The sequence below is a fragment of the Rhinoderma darwinii genome, chromosome 3, assembly GCF_050947455.1.
Source record: "Rhinoderma darwinii isolate aRhiDar2 chromosome 3, aRhiDar2.hap1, whole genome shotgun sequence".
NCBI classification, from domain to species: Eukaryota; Metazoa; Chordata; class Amphibia; order Anura; family Rhinodermatidae; genus Rhinoderma; species Rhinoderma darwinii.
Window position 1 is genome coordinate 212528740 of NC_134689.1, and position 21688 is coordinate 212550427.

A 21688-nucleotide genomic window follows, 5' to 3' on the forward strand; every position below is an offset into this window, starting at 1 on the left:
TTCCAAAGCCCCAAAATGTCAACACAAAATAAAAAAAAAAAGGAAAACTAAAGATGAAAAATAAGCAGAAAACGAATACAGATAAAGCTAATTCTTATATATAAAAGTCTGAATGAGCTGCTGGAAGCTGGTGGAATACTTTCTATGATGAGGACAGGAGCTTATTCAGGGTCCTGTACATTCCACACAGTGCACTGGAAAAATAAAATTGAGGTGCCCTTACCTGGTGTCCAAAGGAGCAACTCATGGTGGTTAAAGTAAAGAGCAGTACAGAGCATGTTGTACCGTACTGTACTGTAGAAAGACACTACTAGACAGTCAATCAGTGCATGCGCTTCAGTAGTACAGGTATTCTACCTGAGAAATGTCCATGTTGATTAGCTGGATCTTCCAGCCAATCGCATGTGCCTCCGATCGGTAGTGTTTGTGCCATTATGTGTTGAAAATATTGTAACCTGAGGGACCACTGTATTGGAGATCAGACATCAACAGTGTATTTGTGCCTACTTATTATTTGCACAACATATTTATTAACCATTTGCACCAGAATTAAGAGCAATTTGCACCATGCACGTCAATTTGTAAAAGTGGCCAGTGTAAAAAATAAAGACAGTGCTGTATATTGTGACAGATTTATCAAAGAGAGCAAATGCTGTCATAAATTTGTCGCAACATATGTTAGTAAAACCGTCTAGGTTCAGCTTCGACATTGGCTAAAATGATGCCACGTTTGATAAATGTGAGACAGTGTGCAAAAGAATGGTGTGGATAAACTAGTTCAATATTGATTAGCAGAAATGTTTCCTGTATTATGGTAAAAGAAAATTTATAACAAAATATGTCCACTCTTCCTCCCTCTTCAATGGGGATGATCACTATATGTCTATAGGTTATCACTTTTACCTACCAAGCAAAAGAAAATGTGTGTAGTCAGAATGCTACTATTAGGCCTTGTTCACACAGTTTAGACCTGCTTCAGATTTTGCATGCATTTTTTAACCCCTTTAGGACACAGCCTGTTTTGGCCTTGTGGACACATGATTTTTTCAAATCTGCCATGTGTCACTTTATGTGGTAATAACTCCGGAATGCTTTTACCTATCCAAGCCATTCTGAGATTGTTTTCTCATGACATATTGTACTTAATGTTAGTGAAAAAATGTGGTCGATAAATTCAATATTTATTTGTGAAAAACTTCAAATTTTAGCAAAAATTTGCATTTTTCTAAATTTAAATGTATTTGCTTGTAAAACAGATAGTAATACCACACAACATAGTTATTAGTTAACATCCCCCCATTTCACGTACTTTTATTTTTCTAGGACGTTACGAGGCTTAGAACTTTAGCAGCAATTTCTCATATTTTCAAGTCAATTTCAATAGGCCATTTTTTCAGGGACCAGTTCATTTCTGAAGTGGCTTTGAGGGCCTTCTGTATTAGAAAGTCCCCATAAATCACCCCAATTTGAAAACTGCACCCCTCAAGATATTCAAAACCACATTCAGAAAGTATTTGAACCCTTTAGGCGTTTCACAGGAATTAAGGCAAAGTAGAGGTGAAATTTACAAATTTCATTTCTTTTGCCAAAACTCATTTGTAATAAAAAAAAATCTGTAACACAGAAGGTTTTACCAGAGAAATGCAACTCAATATTTATTGCCCAGATTCTGCAGTTTTTAGAAATATCCAACATGTGGCCCTAGTGTCCTAATGGACTGAAACACCGGCCTCAGAAGCAAAGGTGCACCTAGTGGATTTTGGGGCCTCCTTTTTTTAGGAATATATTTTAGGCACCATGTCAGGTTTGAAGAGGTCTTGTGGTACCTAAACAGTCGAAACCCCCCAAAAGTGTCCCCATTTTGGAAACTACACCGCTCAAGGCATTTTTCTAGGGGTATAGTTAGCATTTTGACCCCACAGTTTGTTTTGCAGAATTTAGTGGAATTAGTCTGTGAAGATGAAAATCACCTATTTTTCTGTGGAAACATAGAATTTTTTCATTTTTATAAGGATTAAAGGACAAAAAGCACCCTAACATTTGTAAAGCAATTTCTCCCGATTACGGCAATACCCCATATGTGGTAATAAACTGCTGTTTGGACCCACAGCAGGGCTCAGGAGGGAAGGAGCGCCTTTTGGATTTTGGAGCGCAGATTTTGCTGAATTGGTTTTCAGTTCCATGTCGGGTTTGCAACGCCCCGGAAGGAACCAAAACAGTGGAAACCCCCCAAAAGTGACCCTATTTTGGAAACTACACCCCTCAAGGAATTTTTCTAGGGGTATAGTGAGCATTTTGACCCCACAGGATCTTTTTTAGAGCTAAGGTGACCAGAAAACAGAGATTTTGGCGCTTTAAATTCTTTATTTCTTACAGAGTTCACTGTGCACAATAAATTATGTTTTACTTTATTCTGCCGGCCGGTAAAATTAGTTTTTTTAAAGTTTTGCAGCGTTTTAACAATAAAATTACGTTTCTATAAAATAATTTATTTTCTGAGACACCCTATTCTGAGCCGTAACTTTTTTTATTTTTTCGTCAAAAAAGCTGTGGGAGGTCTTGTTTTTTTCGGGACGGGGATAGTTTTTATTGGTACTATTTTGGGATAAATGCAACTTTTTGATCACGTTTTATTCTATATCTTGGGACGGGTGGTGACCAAAAAATAGCGATGCTGACATAGTTTTCTGTTTATTTTGTTTGCGGCGTTCACCGTGTGGAAAAATTAACATTATAGTTTCATAGTTTGGGTCATTACGAACACGGTGATACCAAATATCTGTACTTTTTTTAAAGTTTTCATTTTTAACCTATAATAAATGACTTATTATAGGAAAACAAAAACTTTTATTTTTACACTTTTATAAAACATTTTTATTAACTTTTTTTATTTTTAACACTTTATTTTGCCATCACAAGCATCAGCAGCCCCCACAATTGCATAGGGGTGCTGATGTGCTACAAACCCCCTACATGCAGACATCGCACTCGAGCCCCGCATGTAACGGGTTAATTGCCAAAATAAGCGCCGATGAGCCGCTGATCGGCAACACTGGAGTGTCAGCTGTCGGGAACAGCTGATCTCCCAGTTCACGATGCACACCTTGTCGCCGACAGTGTGCATCGGGAACCACACAGTGACTTCCTGTCACTCTGACAGGAAGCCTATCAGGACCAGCTTAAGGTTGGTCCTGATGGGCTTCTGTCCATGGCAGACACGGAAGCCATTGATTGGCTTCCGTTTGCCATACTAACTATCGGCAAACCCCGCGATTTCGGACCGAGGTCTGCCGATATGTTAGAAACCCTTAAAATTCGGCGATTGCAACCGATCGCCGAATTTAAGGGGTTAATTCGCCTAAATCAGCAGCAAAGAACCGCTGGCCGGCAAGAGTGGAGTGTCAGCTGTCGGCGACAGTGTGCACCGGAAAAAACTCAGTAACTGTACGTCCTCGTGCGGGAAGTAACCTCCCGCAACAACGTACAGTTACTTACTCGTGCGGATAGGGGTTAAGCCACAACCAGGAATGGAACCGAAACAGAAACTATATATATATATATATATATATATATATAAGAAGGCCTTATAGATCTCCTCTCCTGGATTAAATTCTGGTTTTGGCTTTGCCACTAAAAAAATTGTTTCCCATGAGGAAAGTACAAAAATAAACTTTTAATATTTTTACATATATATTTATACTCACACTATAAATTAAAATACAAAAATTAAGGTTAGTGTCCCAGTACAAATATTAGATGGTTAGTTATAGATATTAGATAGCATTAAAGGGATTGTTCTGTCTGGAGAACTTTTCAAGTGCAGCTCTGGCTCTGGAGTTCTCCACACATCATTTAAAGTGTTAGGGTATGTTCAGATGGCCTATTATTGGCCGTTTTTTGGGCCGTAAACGCCCGAAAAACGGCCGAAAAATCGGAAACAGAACGCCTCCAAACATCTGCCCATTGGTTTCAATGGGAAAAACGGCGTTCTGTTCCGATGGGCCATTTTTTTACGCGGTCGTTTTTAAAAAAACGGCCGTGAAAAAGAAGTTCCGGGTACTTCTTGGGACGTTTTTGGAGACGTTTTTCATAGACTCTATTGAAAACAGCACCAAAAACGGGTGTAAATAAACGCCACAAAAAACGCTGCGAAAAACGCGAGTTTCCCTTGAAAACAGCTCCGTATTTTGAGACGTTTTTGAGTTTGTGTGTGAACATACCCTGACTGTAGGGGAAATACTCAGGTGCCAGATGCTTCCCCTAAGGGTATGTTCACATGCTGAGTTAAAAACGGCTGAAAATTACAGAGCTGTTTTCAGAGAAAATGAAGCTTCTTTTAATTTGGAGCTTCTTTGGAGGCTTCTTTTCAGGCGTTTTTCATAGTGTTCAATGTAAAATCAGCTCCAAAAAACGCCTCAAGAAGTGACATGCACTTCTTTTTAAGGAGCGTCTTTTTACACTCCGTTTTTTTAAAACAGCAACGTAAAAAGACGCCCCGTATGAACTAAATGCTGTTTTTCCCATTAATTTCAATGGTCAGATGTTTGTAGGCGTTCAGCTCCCGTTTTTTCAGACGTTTTTCGAGGCGTAAACACCCCGAAATATGCCTGAAAACACTGCGTGTGAACATACCTTAATGATAACCACTAATTGCGCAGGGAATTTCATCAACCAGACCCCTCTGAAAAAACTATAAGGATATGGTCACATGGCCTATTTTCAGGCCTTTTTCGGGCCGTAAACGCCCCAAAAAATTTATAAAAATGCGGGGGCTGAACACCTACAAACATCTGCCTATTGATTTCAATAGAAAAAACGGCGTTCCATTCCCACTGGGCGTTTTTTACACGGCCGTTTTTAAAAACTGCCGCGTAAAAAAACGCCTCGTAAAAACAAGTGCATGTCACTACTTGAGCCATTTTTGGAGTAGTTTTTCATTGTCTCAATAGAAAAACAGCTCCACAAACAGCTGTAAAAAACGGCAGAAAATCGCAAGTTGCTTAAAAAATGGCAGAAAATCAGGAGCTGTTTTCCCTTGTAAACAGCTCCGTATTTTCAGACGTTTTTTGTTAAGCATATGAACATACCCTGAGGCCCAGTTCACACAGTGTTTTGTGATGATTTTGATGTCATAAAAAGCCCCAAAAGAAACCCAAAATCTCCATCCATTGATTTTTTTTTTTTAAATGTTTTCAATTTGCTTAATTAAAAACAAAAAACTGCTAGAAAAAAAAGGTATCAAAAATTCCCTTTCAAAATCTGCCCCAAAAATCCTGAAGGAATTTTGAGACATATTTTTTTCTAAACCAGATGGGTCATCCCCTTTAAATACTGAAATAATTCTGAGATTCTCTTTCAGTTTATCAATTAAACTCAAATCACAAGGTTCTTACCTGTTCCAGTAGAAAAGGCAGGGTCACATTTTGGTGGTTCATCCACATTTTCTATGAAAACATGGATGGGATAGTAAGCTATATGAACACCATCAGTAGCAGTAATAACTAAGGAATATGCTTTGTGATTATCAGGGTTGTCATAATCCAGTGGTTGAAGAAAAGTTAATGCTCCAGTAACTGTAAAAGAAACACACATTGTATTGAGGAATTTGAGTTTTCTATAGATGCCCTAAATGTGAGCATTTTTACAATTTTAAAGCAGGAGTTCATAAAAAAAAATAAAATGAGAATACCTGGATTTATATTAAACAAGGATGATGACCCTGGAAAGCCATATAAGATTGTACTTGCAGCGTCTCGATCTGTTGCTTCAAATACTTCTATGACCGATCCAATAAGTGTATTTTCAGGTACGTAAATTGTGTCATTTTCTATTTTACTGTAGATGAAAACAAAACAATCCAACTATAGGTTAATGGTATAAGGGTGTGTTCACATCAGCATTGGGCTTCCATTCATCAGTTCCGTTCAAACTTTTTGTTGGAGGAACCGATGAACGGAAAGCCAAACAGAAACCATAGCTTCCATTTGCATTACCATTGATTTCAATGGTAATGTTTCCGTTGCAGTTGGTTTCCGTTTATTGCGGAAACAATAGAGTAGTCAACTACACTAGTTCCGTGAAAAAAAAAAAACTTTACGAAACGCAAACAAACGGAAACCATCTGCAACGGAAGCATTACCATGGTTTTCGTTCATCGGTTCCTCGGACAGAAAGGTAGAACGGATTTGATGAACAGAAGCCCAACGCTGATGTGAACAGGCCCTATGTGCCATCTATTGGTTATATTGACATAAGAATCTGTTCAGAAATGGCCACCTTAAGAAAACATCAGCTATGTTTTCAAAGTGAGTAAGCGGTGGCATCACTGGCGTAGCTATAGGGGTCGCAGCGGTCACAATTGCGACCGGGCCCCGAAGCCAGGGGGGCCCACGCCTCCCCGCACCACATCAATAAAAAGTTACTATAGTAACTCGGGCCGCGGGCCCCTGTTACTATAGTAACATACTTTACTTACCTTCCTGGTTCCGGATCGCAGCGGAGGTCCTGACGTCAAGCGCTGTGCGCAGCGCATGACGTCACAGCGCTATGCGCCGCGCACAGCATCGAGACGACAGAACTCCCGCCGCGGCGGAAGAGGAAGGTAAGGTTAGCCCTGACTGGCGGGGTCCGACTCCCGGGACCCGCCAATCAGCTGTTTTGAAGGGGCCGCAGCACAAGGACGAGAGCTGCTCCCCTTCATTCCTGTCACTTCATTCCGGTCACACTGTGAATCTGTGTCGGCGATTCACAGTGTGGGCGAGTAGTGAAATGAAGGGGAAGCAGCTCTCGTACGAGTGCTGCGGCCCCTTCAAAACAGCTGATTTGCGGGTCCCGAGAGACACATCAGCTATTGATGGCCTATCCTGAGGATAGGCCATCAATGTTTAGGGACTGTACAACCCCTAAGCCTACGATGTAGCAGGCTTAGGGGGCCCATGAGACAGGATCACAGATTGTATGATCCTGTCTGCTGGGCCCTGTATCTAAGCCAATCACATGGTAGGCTTAGATACAGTGGAGGAAATAAGTATTTGATCCCTTGCTGATTTTGTAAGTTTGCCCACTGTCAAAGTCATGAACAGTCTAGAATTTTTAGACTAGGTTAATTTTACCAGTGAGAGATAGATTATATAAAAAAAAAAAAAAAGAAAATCACATTGTCAAAATTATATATATTTATTTGCATTGTGCACAGAGAAATAAGTATTTGATCCCCTACCAACCATTAAGAGTTCAGCCTCCTCCAGACCAGTTACACGCTCCAAATCAACTTGGTGCCTGCATTAAAGACAGCTGTCTTACATGGTCACCTGTATAAAAGACTCCTGTCCACAGACTCAATTAATCAGTCTGACTCTAACCTCTACAACATGGGCAAGACCAAAGAGCTTTCTAAGGATGTCAGGGACAAGGCTGGAATGGGCTACAAAACCATAAGTAAGATCCTGGGTGAGAAGGAGACAACTGTTGGTGCAATAGTAAGAAAATGGAAGACATACAAAATGACTGTCAATCGACATCGATCTGGGGCTCCATGCAAAATCTCACCTCGTGGGGTATCCTTGATCCTGAGGAAGGTGAGAGCTCAGCCGAAAACTACACGGGGGGAACTTGTTAATGATCTCAAGGCAGCTGGGACCACAGTCACCAAGAAAACCATTGGTAACACATTACGCCGTAATGGATTAAAATCCTGCAGTGCCCGCAAGGTCCCCCTGCTCAAGAAGGCACATGTACAGGCCCATCTGAAGTTTGCAAATGAACATCTGGATGATTCTGAGAGTGATTGGGAGAAGGTGCTGTGGTCACATGAGACTAAAATTGAGCTCTTTGGCATTAACTCAACTCAGTTTTTGGAGGAAGAGAAATGCTGCCTATGACCCAAAGAACACCGTCCCCACTTTCAAGCATGGAGGTGGAAACATTATGTTTTGGGGGTGCTTCTCTGCTAAGGGCACAGGACTACTTCACAGCATCAATGGGAGAATGGATGGAGCCATGTACCATCAAATCCTGAGTGACAACCTCCTTCCCTCCACCAGGATATTAAAAATGGCTCGTGGCTGGGTCTTCCAGCACGACAATTACCCAAAACATACAGCCAAGGCAACAAAGGAGTGGCTCAAAAAGAAGCACCTTAAGGTCATGGAGTGGCCTAGCCAGTCTCCAGACCTTAATCCCATCGAAAACTTATGGAGGGAGCTGAAGATCCGAGTTGCCAAGCGACAGCCTCGAAATCTTAATGATTTACAGATGATCTGCAAAGAGGAGTGGGCCAAAATTCCATCTAACATGTGTGCAAACCTCATCATCAACTACTAAAAATGTCTGACTGCTGTGCTTGCCAACAAGGGTTTTGCCACCAAGTATTAAGTCTTGTTTGCCAAAGGGATCAAATACTTATTTCTCTGTGCACAATGCAAATAAATATATATAATTTTGACAATGTGATTTATTTTTTTTTTTTTACATAATCTATCTCTCACTGGTAAAATTAACCTAGCCTAAAAATTCTAGACTGTTCATGTCTTTGACAATGGGCAAACTTACAAAATCAGCAAGGGATCAAATACTTATTTCCTTCACTGTACATGGCCCATGCGTGATCCTGTCTGCTGGGCCCTGTATCTAAGCCAATCACATGGTAGGCTTAGATACATGGCCCATGTGTGATACTGTCTGTGGGACCCTGTATCTAAGCCTACCACACTGTATCTAAGCCTACCAGACTGTATAAGATTACTGTCTGCTGGACCCTGTATCTAAGCCATACGTTGTGGTAGGCTTAGATACAGGGTCCCACAGACAGTATCACACATGGGCCCTGTATCTAAGCCTAACACACGTGTTACTAATAATTTTTTGTGTGTTTTCTTACAGGTTCGGTCGTTGGACTACGTCGGATTCCAGGACTACTTCGATGACAGCTTTTTTTTTATTATCAATAAAATGGTTAATGAGGGCTGTGTGGGTTTTTTTTTTATTTCAATAAAATATTTTTTCTATGTCTTTGTGTTTTTTTTAAACTATATTACTACCGCCTTAGTAATGGCCGCCGGCTGATTGACAGCATCCATTGCTAAGGCGGGGCTTACTGTTAGCCAGTGCAGAGGCGAACACTAACCCCCTTTATTACCCCGGTACCCACCGCCACCAGGGGTGCTGGGAAGAGTCGGGTACGATCCAGTACCTGACCATCTGTAGTGATGGTCGGCCACTGGGGTGGCCGCAGGCTGGTATTACTAGGAGGGGAAAGGCCAAAAACAGTGGCGCTTCCTACCCTGGTGATGCTAGGCTGCTGCTGCTTTATTGTATCTGGCTGGTTATGAAAAATGGGGGGGACCCCACGTCATTTAAAAAAAAATAAAAAATTGGAAAGAACGATGTGGGGTCCCCCCCAATTTTCATAACCAGCCAGATACAACACAGCAGCAGCAGGCAGCATTACAAGGGTGGCAAGGGCCACTGTTTTTGGCCTTCCCCAGCCTAATACTACCAGCCTGCGGCCACCCCGGTGCCTGCCCGTCACTACAGATGGTCGGGTACTGGTTCGTACCTGGCTCTTCCCAGTACCCCTGGTGGCGGTGGGTACCGGGGTAATAATGGGGGTTAGTGTAGCCTCTGCACCGGCTAACATTAAGCCTTGCCTTAGTAATGGAGGTTGTCAATCAGCCAGCGGCCATTACTAAGGCGGTGATAATAAAGTTTAAAAGATACAAGCACATAGAAAAAATATTTTATTGAAATAAAAAAACACAACCCTCATTAACCATTTTATTGAGAATAAAAAAAACGCCGTCATTGAAGTCCTCGAATCCGAAGTCCAACAACCGAACCTGTAAAAAAAACACAAACACACAAAAATAGTCAGTAACACATAAAGAAGCAAAATTATTATTCTTACCTATCCTGGGTCCAGCGCTGGAGACGCAATGTCAGCGAGCTGAGTCCTGTATCTAATCCGATCATGTGTGATACTTTCTGCTGGGCCCTATATCTAATCCAATCATGTGTGATACTGTCTGCTGGGCCCTATATCTAATCCAATCATGTGTGATACTGCCTTCTGAGCCACTGTATCTAATCCTATCATGTGTGATACTCTCTGCTGAGCCACTGTATCTAATCCTATGATGTGTGGTACTGTCTGCTGGGCCACTGTATCTAATCCTATCATGTGTGATACTGTCTGCTGAGCCACTGTATCTAATCCTATCATGTGTCATACTGCCTTCTGAGCCACTGTACCTAATCCTATCATGTGTGATACTGTCTGCTGAGCCACTGTATCTAATCCTATCCATAGTTTATAGGGTCGTAGTGCTATAGGTATGCTATGCTGTCTCATATACACACTTTTTTTTTGGCGAACACATATGTATTGGGGCTATTTCACTGACATTTTAAGCCCTGAGGGTATGTTCACACGGCAGCGTCTGTTACGGCTGAAATTACGGTGCTGTTTTCAGGAGAAAACAGCACCGTAATTTCAGACGTAATTGCATGTGCAGGCGTTTTTCGCTGCGTCCATTACGGACGTAATTGGAGCTGTTTTTCTATGGAGTCCATGGAAAACGGCTCCATTTACGTCTGAAGAAGTGACAGGCACTTCTTTGACTCGGGCGTCTTTTTTACGCGCCGCCTTTTGACAGCGGCGCGTAAAAAAAAATGTCCGTCGGCACAGAACATCGTAAGACCCATTAAAATGAATGGGCAGATGTTTGCCAACGCTTTTGAGCCGCATTTTCGGACGTAATTCAATGCTAAAACGCCCGAATTACGTCCATAAATAGGGTGTGTGAACCCAGCCTTAGTGACGCCCCCGGCTGCTAGTGCTGCATTGTTGGGTCACTTAGGAGACCCAGCGATGCAGCTGAAAGCTGCGGACCGTCGGCCATGAGAAGTTTGCGGGGGGGGGGGGTTCCCAGTAAGAATTTTTGCCCATGAGCCTTTAGCTACGCCCCTGGGTGGCATCTATATCAAACCCTATGGTTTGTTCCAAGTATCTGTCTAGTAATATTCAAAATGTAATTTTCTTATGCATGGTAATCCAGAGAGTTGGTACTGGCTTACTTCAAATTCTACTGTATTATTGAACAGCTATTCAACCACAGAGTCCACTACACAAAATGTAGCATTGTACATTAAGCGTAAGTTCACACAGAGGTTTTTGTCGGGCAGAAAAAAATCTGCCTCAAAATTCCTACATGATCTTTAAGACAAATTGTTCATTGTTGGGTTTTTTTTGCGGGATTTTTTTGCGCGCTTTCTTTTAGCCTTTTTTTTAATGAATGAAATGCAAAAACCGCAGCAAAAAAACGCTATAAACGAGCACCGCTCAAAGAAAGGGCATGCTACTTTTTTTCTGCAAGCTGTCAAAAGCTGCCAGGGAAAAAAAAAACAATGCCTCTACCTTCCATTGAACTCAATGGGGAGCAATTTGAGTAGTTTTTTGGAGCTGAATGCGACGCAGTTTCCACATCAAATCAGTGTAAAAAGAACTCTGCGTGAACTGAGACTAATACATTCCCTAGCTAACTAATATCATTCTAAAAATCTGTTTCTGTCTGAGGACCTTCTAGTGTCACTCTTTTTCAAAATTTATTGTAGGTTATGAAGATGTTCCCACTTCTAAGTGATGTCTCACCTCTATCTCATTTCCATAAAAATGCCACCACTTCTTTATACTTCTTTATGCTGAAGTTGCTGACTGATGTCATCAGAAATGTACATGAGAGGCACGGTTGTCACTCCAATGCAGGAGAGTAACTATTGAAGGATAGAAAGGTTGCAGTCGCATCCAGGCGTTGGAGCCTGAGAAGCCCCAAAAGGACCCCATATGTAGAGACCAGTACTATCATACCTAACAACTTTTAAGAGTCACAAAGAGGGACAACTTTTTTCCCTTTTATGCCACACCTCTAATACCGCCCAATCTCCGCTCATTCACACCTGTTTCAGCCCACACAGTATCATGCTCCGATAGTGCCTCCCACACAGTATAATGCTAAATAGCTGCCCCCACGCAGTATAATTCCCTCTAGCTGCCACCATACGATATAATGCCTCCATAGCTGCCACCATACAGATGTACCCGTCTTTATCTTGACTTTTAACGCATTAAATACACAGTGGCAAGATCCTTATCTTGACTTTTTCAATTACTTTTCAATGGCTTTTGTTGTGTGATATCACGCTGCGGCAAGTTATCAGAGTCAAGATAAAAATGGCTACATCCGTACAGTATAATGTCCCCATAGACGTACTCATACAGTATAATGCCCGCACTGATGCCCCATACATTATACTGCCCACACAGATGCTCGCATGCAGTATAATGCCCCCATAGCTGCCCCTATACAGTATAATGCCCCAAACAGTATAATGCCTACACAGATTCTCCCATAGCTTACACCATACAGTATAGTGCCCCTTAGCTGCCACCATACAGTATAATAACCCCACAGCTGCCCCATACGGTATAATGCCCCTATAGCTTCCCCCATACAGTATAATGTCCCCAGAGCGGCCCCCATACAGTATGATGCCCCCTTAGCTGCCACCATACAGTATAATGCCCCACAGCTGCCCCATATAGTATTATGCCCCTATAGCTTCCCCCATACAGTATAATGCCTCCTTAGCTGCCCACATACAGTATAATGCACCCTTAGCTGACCCTAGTGCCAGTGCCCACACATAAAATGGCAGTGCCCACGTAGATAGTTCCACAGTGCCCATGTAGATAGTACCATAGCCTCATTAATGATCGCGCCACGTAGATAGCGCAATTGGGACTCCCTCTAGGAGCGGAATCCCCTGCCAGAGCTTAGGCCGGGTATTTCGCTCCTAGAGTGAACCCCTGACGTCACTGTCCATATATGGATAGTTACGTTAGGGGCTACTCCTGGAGCGCAATCCCCTACCAGAGCGTTGGGGATTCCCTCTAAGAGCGGAATCCCCGGACAGTGCTTCGGCAATAGGGATTTCACTCCAGGAGGAGCCCCTGATGTCACTGTCCATATATAGAGTCCTCAGTGAGTGGAGGAGCTCCCTCTGCTCTTCTGCTCTGAACTAATGCTGAAGCAGGGAGCTGCAGGACTGTCCCGCTGAATCTGGGACAGTTGGGAGGTATGTAGAATGACATATGATAGTTGCAGTACCCAGTTACACATTTTGAATTGAGGCCCAAGCACTTAGGTTATGCATCTGACCCAATTCTTTACCCCGCTCCTATTTCTAACTTAAATAAACTTACACAAACACTGGAGGCTCATCATTTAAGTCTCTTATGTAGATGACAAGCCCTCCTTCACAGGAAAGCCCACCTGGGTCTGTTGCTGAAATTAAGAGTCGAAATTCCTTATGAAAAGAAAAAGGATAATAGTCAGAACAACAACCATTGTATGAATATTAATATGAAGAAGGCAGATTACATATTAGAGTAGATCGGTGTCAAATAAAGGCAACATTCCTACTGTAGCTTTATTTTTCAGATTAACAGAGCGGAATTTACACTGTAACAAACAAATGAACATCCACAGTCAGAACAAAGTATAATAGGAAAATATGCTTCTGACTAGTTACTTGACTCTGCCTAAATTCTTGTGCCTATGGTACAGAAAATAGATGTTCGTCTATAGCAAATAACTTATCAAAAAAGCAACAATAATACAGTAATTTCATTATGTAACTTTAAAATGATGAGCTGCCTCATATATATATATATACATACATACATACATACATACAGTTAGGTCCAGAATTATTTGACACAAGTTTGAGCATTTTAGCTGTCTACCAGAATTGATTGAGTATACAGTTATATAATCAATATGGGCTTAACCCCTTAATGACCAAGCCATTTTGCACGTTATTGACCAAGGATTATTTTTTGTTTTTTCACGGTCGCATTCCAAGAGTCGTAGCTTTTTTTTATTCCATCGTCATAGCCGTATAACGGCTTGTATTTTGCGGGACGAGTTGTATTTTGTAACTACACCATTTTCAGATGCTTATAATAGATCGATTAACTTGAATTAACTTTATTTTAGGAGAGAATTGAAAATAAGCAGCTATTCCAGCATTGATTTTCACGTTATAAATTTACGCCGTTTACTATACAGCGTAACTAACATATTAACTTTATTCTATGGGTCGGCTCAATTAAGAGCATACCAAATATGTAAAGGTTTTTATATGTTTTCCTACGTTTGCACAATAAAAACCCTTTTAGAAAAAAATTACTTGTTTTTGCATCGCCGCATTCCAAGAGCCGTAACATTTTTATTTTTCCGTCAGTGTGGCCGTATGTGGGCTTGATTTTTGCGGGTCAAGGTGTAGTTTTCATTAGTACTATTTTGGGGTACATAGGACTTATAGATTAACTTTTATTTAATTTTTTTTGGGGGGAATGGGAGAAAAGAGAGAATTTTGCCGTTGTTTTTTGCGTTTATTTTGGACGTCGTTCATCCGGCGGTTTAATTAATGTGTTCATTTTATTGTCCAAGTATTTACAATCACAGGGATTCCATATATGTGTATGTGTTATTTGTTTTAGCACTTTTAGTTTTATTTTATTTTGACTGTATTTTTTTTTTGTCACAAACTCTATTTTACTGCTTTACATTTTTTTTTTAGTCCCACCAGGGGACTTCACTATGCGATCTGCTGATCGCATATATAATTCTTTGGTATACTTAGTATCCGGAGGCATTGCCTAATAGGCATTTGCTGATAGCAGACCTGGGGGCCTTTGTTAAACCCCCGGCTGCCATAGAAACCCGACGGCGCCCCGCAATTTATTTGCGGGGGTGCCGATGGGGTGATAGAGGGAGCTCCCTCCCTCTGTCAAACAAATTAGAAGCCGCTGTCACTATTGACAGCGGCATCCAAAGGGTTAAACCTCCGTAATCAGAGCGCGCTTCGATTCTGGCAGTTGCGGCAGGAGCCAGGCTGTGCATAACAGCCGTGCTCCTGCCGCTGATCGCGTGGGTACACTGGCAGTACCCACGCGATCAGAGGACGGATATATCCGTCCTTTTGCAGGAACTAACTTCTTCACAGGACGGATATATCCGTCCTTCTTCGTAAAGGGGTTAAAGTGCAGACTCTCAGCTTTAATTTGAGGGTATTTACATCCTAATATGAGGAAGAGTTTAGGAATTACAGCTCTTTAACATGTAGCTGCCTCTTTTTCAAGGGACCAAAGGAAATTGGACAATTATTTCAAAAGCTATTTAATGGGCTGCATGGGCTATTCCCTCATTAATTCATCATCAATTAAGCAGGTAAAAGTTCTGGAGTTGATTCCTGGTGTGGCATTTGCATTTGGAAGCTGTTGCTATGAACCCACACCATAAGGTTAAAGGAGCTCTCAATGCAAGTGAAATTGACCATTGTGCGGGTGAAAAAGAAGAAGAAATCCATCAGAGAGATAGCACAAATTTTAGGAGTGGCCAAATCAACAGTTTGGTACATTCTTAAAAAAAAAAGCGCACTGGTGATCTCAAGAACTCCAAAAGGCCTGGACGTCCACGGAAGACAACAGTGGTGGATGATCGCAGAATCCTTTCCATGGTGAAGAAAAACCCCTTAACAACATCTACCCAGGGCCGGCCTTAGGGGTGTGCAACCTGTGTGGAAGCACAGGGCGCATCACTCCTCCTAAGTAAAGGGGACGCCGTCACTGACAATAAACATGCTGCCTAATGCTTCTGTAGATTACTCCCTCTGCAGCCCCTATTCCCTCCTACATCATAATCTTCTCTATGGTGGCACCATATCCCGTCTACTCAGCCTGCTTGTGGACTGCTGTGAGTGAAAACTACATCCTCTCTCTCTCTCTCTCTTTCTCTCTCTCTCGTCTGAAGCAGTCGGGACGGAGAAAAGGGGAAGGGTAAAGTTCACAGCCTGAGTGTCTGCAGAGAGGAAGCTCTGTTTCTAGTCCTCTCCTGTGTCCCTCTTCTGTGTCTCCTGTATCCCCCTCCTCTCCTGTGTGCCATTTCTCTCCTGTGTGCCCCTCCTCTCCTTTGCTGTGTCCCCCTATTCTTCTTGCAGACCAACAGACTGGCTACTTTTGCAGCTGGTTATATCTGCTGTCCTGGGATGGGGCATGTTGTAAAGGCCCCGGCTGCTTCAGGAGACTGTCTGCATGTGAGATACTACATAGAAGGTAAGTGTATGTATGAGTGTGTAAGTGTATGTATGAGTGTGTAAGTATATTTATGAGTGTGTAAGTGTATGTATGAGTGTGTAAATTTATGTATGAGTGTGAAAGTGTGTATGAGTGTGTATGTATGAGTGTGTAAGTGTGTTTGTGAGTGTGTAAGTGTATGTATGAGTGTAAGGGTATGTGCACACACACTAATTACGTCCGTAATTGACGGACGTATTTCGGCCGCAAGTCCCGGACCGAACACAGTGCATTGAGCCGGGCTCCTAGCATCATACTTATATACGATGCTAGGAGTCCCTGCCTCGCTGCAGGACAACTGTCCCGTACTGTAATCATGTTTTCAGTACGTGACAGTTGTCCTGCAGAGAGGCAGGGACTCCTAGCATCGTACATAAGTATGATGCTAGGAGCCCGTCCCGCTGCAGTGTGTTCGGTCCGGGACTTGCGGCCGAAATACGTCCGTCAATTACGGACGTAATTAGTGTGTGTGCACATACCCTAAGTGTGTGTATGAGTTTATAAGTGTATGTATGAATGTGTAAGTTTGTGTATGAGTGTGTAGGTGTATGTATGAGTGTGTAAGTGTATGTATGAGTGTGTAAATGTGTGTGTGTATATATCTGTGTGCCTGTGGATATATATGATTCTCGTGTACATATGATACTGTAAGGGCATATTCACACATTGTAGTTTTGCAGCAATGATTAAATACAGTTTTTTGCTGTGCTTTTGTGTAAATAGTGGCAAAACTGATGTGTAGAGTATATAGTGTGTATATAGTGGTATTGTGTGTGTAGACTGTATAGCAGTATTTTGTGTGTAGTGTATGTTGCGATATTATAGGTGTATGCAGTATATAGCAGCATTATATGTGAGTATAGTATATAGCAGTATAATAGCTGTGTAGTGAATATAATGGTATTATAGCTGTACAGTAAATAGCTGTATTTTTTATACAAACAATATGTAGTGGTGTTATATGTGTGTAGAGTATAAAGTGATTATTAATTATATTTACAGCATATGTTGGACTTTATATGTACAATATATGACAGATATATATATATATATATATATATATATATATATACACACGGACACACAGTACATGAGGGTATTATTTATAGGTACAGTATTAATAATGTGTACTGTATATGGCAGTATTATATATGTGTACATTTTACAGACGTATTATTTATGTAAAAAGTAACTGGTAGCATTATTTATAAGTACCGAGTGTTATTAACAGTATATGGTGGCATTATTTGTGTGGAAGGCATGCAATATGGGAAGGGGCGCCAAAAAATTCTGCTGCACAGGGCGCAATCTAACCTAAGGTCGGCCCTGCATCTACCCAAGTGAAGAACACTCTCCTGGAAGTAGGTGTATCAGTATCTTAGTCTACCATAAAGAAAAGTCTTCATGACAGCAAATACAGAGAAGGTACAAGGTGCAAACCATTAATCAGCCTCAAAAATAGAAAGGCCAGATTAGACTTTGTCAATCAACATCTATAGAAGTCAGCCCAGTTCTGGAACAGCATGAAACTAAGATCAACCTGTACCAGAATGATGGGAGGAAGAATGTATGGAGAAGGCTTGGAACGGCGTATGATCAAAAGCAAACCACATCCTCTTTAAAATCACCAGATCTCAACCCGATCGAGCATCCATTTCATTTGCTTAACACAAAACTTAAGGCAGAAAGAACCACAAACAAGCAACAATTGAAGACATCTGCAGTAAAGGCCTGGCAAAGCATCACAAAGGAGGAAACCCAGCGTTTAGTGATTTCCATGGGTTCCAGAATTCAGGCAGTCATTGCCTGCAGAGGATTCTCTACAAAGTATCAAAAAAAACAAACATTTTATTTATGTAAATGTTAATTTGTCCAATTACTTTTGAGCCCCTAAAATGAGGAGGCTGTGTGGAAAAATGGTTGCAATTCATAAAAGTTTCACAGGATATGTTTGTTCAACCCCTTGAATTAAACCTGAAGGTCTACACATCAATTGCATCTCAGTTGTTTCATTTCAAATCCAATGTGGTGGCATGCAGAGCCCAAATCATGAAGATTGTTTCACTGTCCAAATAATTCTGGACCTAAGTGTATATATATATATATATATATATATACACTACCGTTCAAAAGTTTGGGGTCACCCAGACAATTTTGTGTTTTCCATGAAAACTCACACTTATATTTATCAAATGAGTTGCAAAATGACTAGAAAATATAGTCAAGACATTGACAAGGTTAGAAATAATAATTTTTATTTGAAATAATAATTTTCTCCTTCAAACTTTGCTTTCGTCAAAGAATGCTCCATTTGCAGCAATTACAGCATTGCAGACCTTTGGCATTCTAGCTGTTAATTTGCTGAGGTAATCGGTCGAAATTTCACCCCATGCTTCCAGAAGGCCCTCCCACAAGTTGGATTGGCTTGATGGGCACTTCTTGCGTACCATACGGTCAAGCTGCTCCCACAACAGCTCTATGGGGTTCAGATCTGGTGACTGCGCTGGCCACTCCATTACAGATAGAATACCAGCTGCCTGCTTCTTCCCTAAATAGTTCTTGAAGAATTTGGAGGTGTGCTTTGGGTCATTGTCCTGCTGTAGGATGAAATTGGCTCCAATCAAGCGCTGTCCACAGGGTATGGCATGACGTTGCAAAATGGAGTGATAGCCTTCCTTATTCAAAATCCCTTTTACCTTGTACAAATCTCCCACTTTACCAGCACCAAAGCAACCCCAGACCATCACATTACCTCCACCATGCTTGACAGATGGCGTCAGGCACTCTTCCAGCATCTTTTCAGCTGTTCTGCGTCTCACAAATGTTCTTCTGTGTGATCCAAACACCTTCGAATCGTCTGTCCATAACACTTTTTTCAATCTTCCCCTGTCCAATGTCTGTGTGCTTTTGCCCATATTAATATTTTCCTTTTATTAGCCAGTCTCAGATATGGCTTTTTCTTTGCCACTCTGCTCTGAAGGCCAGCATCCCGGAGTCGCCTCTTCACTGTAGACTTTTACACTGGTGTTTTGCGGGTACTATTTAATGAAGCTGCCAGTTGAGGACCTGTGAGGCGTCTATTTCTCAAACTAGAGACTCTAATGTACTTGTCTTGTTGCTCAGTTGTGCAGCGGGGCCTCCCGCTTCTCTTTCTACTCTGGTTAGAGCCTGTGTATGCTGTCCTCTGAAGGGAGTAGTACACACAGTTGTAGGAAATCTTCAGTTTCTTGGCAATTTCTCGCATGGAATAGCCTTCATTTCTAAGAACAAGAATAGACTGTCGAGTTTCACATGAAAGCTCTCTTTTTCTAGCCATTTTGAGAGTTTAATCGAACCCACAAATGTAATGCTCCAGATTCTCAATTAGCTCAAAGGAAGGTCAGTTTTAGAGCTCCTCTAAACAGCAAAACTGTTTACAGCGGTGCTAACATAATTGCACAACGGTTTTCAAGTGTTTTCTAATCATCCATTAGCCTTCTAACACAGTTAGCAAACACAATGTACCATTAGAACACTGGAGTGATGGTTGCTGGAAATGGGCCTCTTAACACCTATGTAGATATTGCATTAAAAACCAGACGTTTGCAGCTAGAATAGTCATTTAGCACATTAACAATGTATAGAGTGTATTTCTGATTAATTTAATGTTATCTTCATTGAAAAAAAACTGTGCTTTTCTTTCAAAAATAACGAAATTTCTAAGTGATCCTAAACTTTTGAACGGTAGTGTATATATATACATGTATGTGTATATATATATATATATATATATATACACACACGTGTATATATAGTGGCGGGTTAATCATATGGGCGGAACGCAGGTACAATTACATGCATAAGCGCTGAATGACCGGATACGTTCCGTCCCCGACCATTCAGCGGCTTAAAATGACGCTGATTGGCAGAGCAGAATGACTTGTCCCGCCAATCAGCGCCTTTCAACGACTCTAACGGCGCGATGACATCATCACGACGATAGCGGCACGATGACATGATCGCGCCGCTTCCATTGTTGAAGGGCGCTGATTGACGGGGCAATTCATTCTGCCCTGCCAATCAGCACCTTTCAATGACACTAGCAGCGCGATGATGTCATCGCGCCGCTTGCATCATTCTGCCCAAGCAGACCTACTGAGAAGATAGCAAGCCTGCATTGATACAGGACGGCGCGGGAACCGTATCAAGGTGAGTATGTAAAGTTGTTTTTTTCCACTTAAAAGTGTGAGCGGCATTATCTACGGGGGGAGCTATATGTGGGGCACAATCTACAAGGGAGGCTTTATGTAGGGCACTATTTACAGGGGGGCCTATATGTGGGGCACTGTATACATGGGGCGCTGTTTGTATAGCACTATCTACAGGGGGGCTATATGTAGTGCGCTATCTACAGGGGGCTATATGTGGGGCACTATCTACAGGGTGCTCTATGGGAACACTATCTACAGGGGCAGTATCTACAGGGGGCTATATGAGGAACACTATCTACAGGAGGCTCTGTGGGGGCACTATCGACAGGGACCACTGTGTGTGTGTGGGACACAGTGTATGGTGCTATTATATTTAGGGGCACAGTGTGCGGCACCATGAGAATTGTTTCTTTGTTTATAGGTGCAGACATGTTTGAAAAGTGAGAAGCCGAAGACATCTGAGCGGTAAACTGCAGAAATGGGTCATGGCCAGGAGAAGTCATCATAGAGGTCTGGACCGGATAAAGAAGAAAACAGAAAAAGAACAATTAGAATCTGAAAAGACGTCACCGGTTAGTCACTTAATGTAAATGCTTATTCTGCCTTTAATCAGTACTGTAGTCACTATATGATCTGCAGCAAAATGAAGGGTGGTATGATTTTTTTTGGGGGAAACCGCAACTCCCAGCATGTCCTTACCATTGGTCGGGTCATGCTGGGAGCTGTAGTTTTACGCCGTACAAACCTATACGGCAGAAGTTGCACTAAATTGAGCTGTATTTGTGCTGGTATTGTATTTATTTGCTGAGCTTGGTTCTGGTGTATTTATGTACTGAGTTTGGTTCTGGGGCTGTATATATGTATTGATCTTGGTTCTGGGGCTGTATATATGTACTAAGTTTTGTTATGGTGCTGTATATTTATGTACTAAGCTTTGTTCTGGTGTTGTATTTATGTACTGAGCTTCGTCCTGGTGCTGTATTTATGTACTGAGCTTTGTTCTCGTGTTGTATATATATACTGAACTTGGTTCTGGTGTTGTAGTTGTATATATGTACTGAGCATGATTCTGGTACTGTATGTCACGTCGTGTATGTGGACCCACTGGGCCGTACCGCCTTGACGGTATGGCAGCTGGCCAACAGGACACAGGTCACAGTCTATAGTTCATATAGTGTGCCTGTGGTAGCTCAGACAGTAGCAAGACAGGCTCGGCTGGGACTAGGCAGCAGGCAGGCGCTAGGCGTGGTGTAGAAGGACAGGCATGGTACACAGCACAGCATGACTTCAGCTCAACGCAGCA

General features: G+C 41.9%; 1 protein-coding gene across 1 annotated transcript in view; it reads right to left on the minus strand.

Annotated features, from left to right (window-relative positions):
* LOC142750413 (cadherin-related family member 4-like) overlaps positions 1-21688 on the minus strand; it is a 144541-nt gene that overhangs the window by 73891 nt on the left and 48962 nt on the right. Inside the window, exons 6-8 of the mRNA XM_075859415.1 lie at positions 13259-13362; positions 5690-5835; positions 5394-5573 (exon numbers count right to left, since the gene is read on the minus strand). Coding sequence (XP_075715530.1) covers positions 5394-5573; positions 5690-5835; positions 13259-13362 — 430 coding nt within the window. The remainder of the gene's footprint in view (positions 1-5393; positions 5574-5689; positions 5836-13258; positions 13363-21688) is intronic.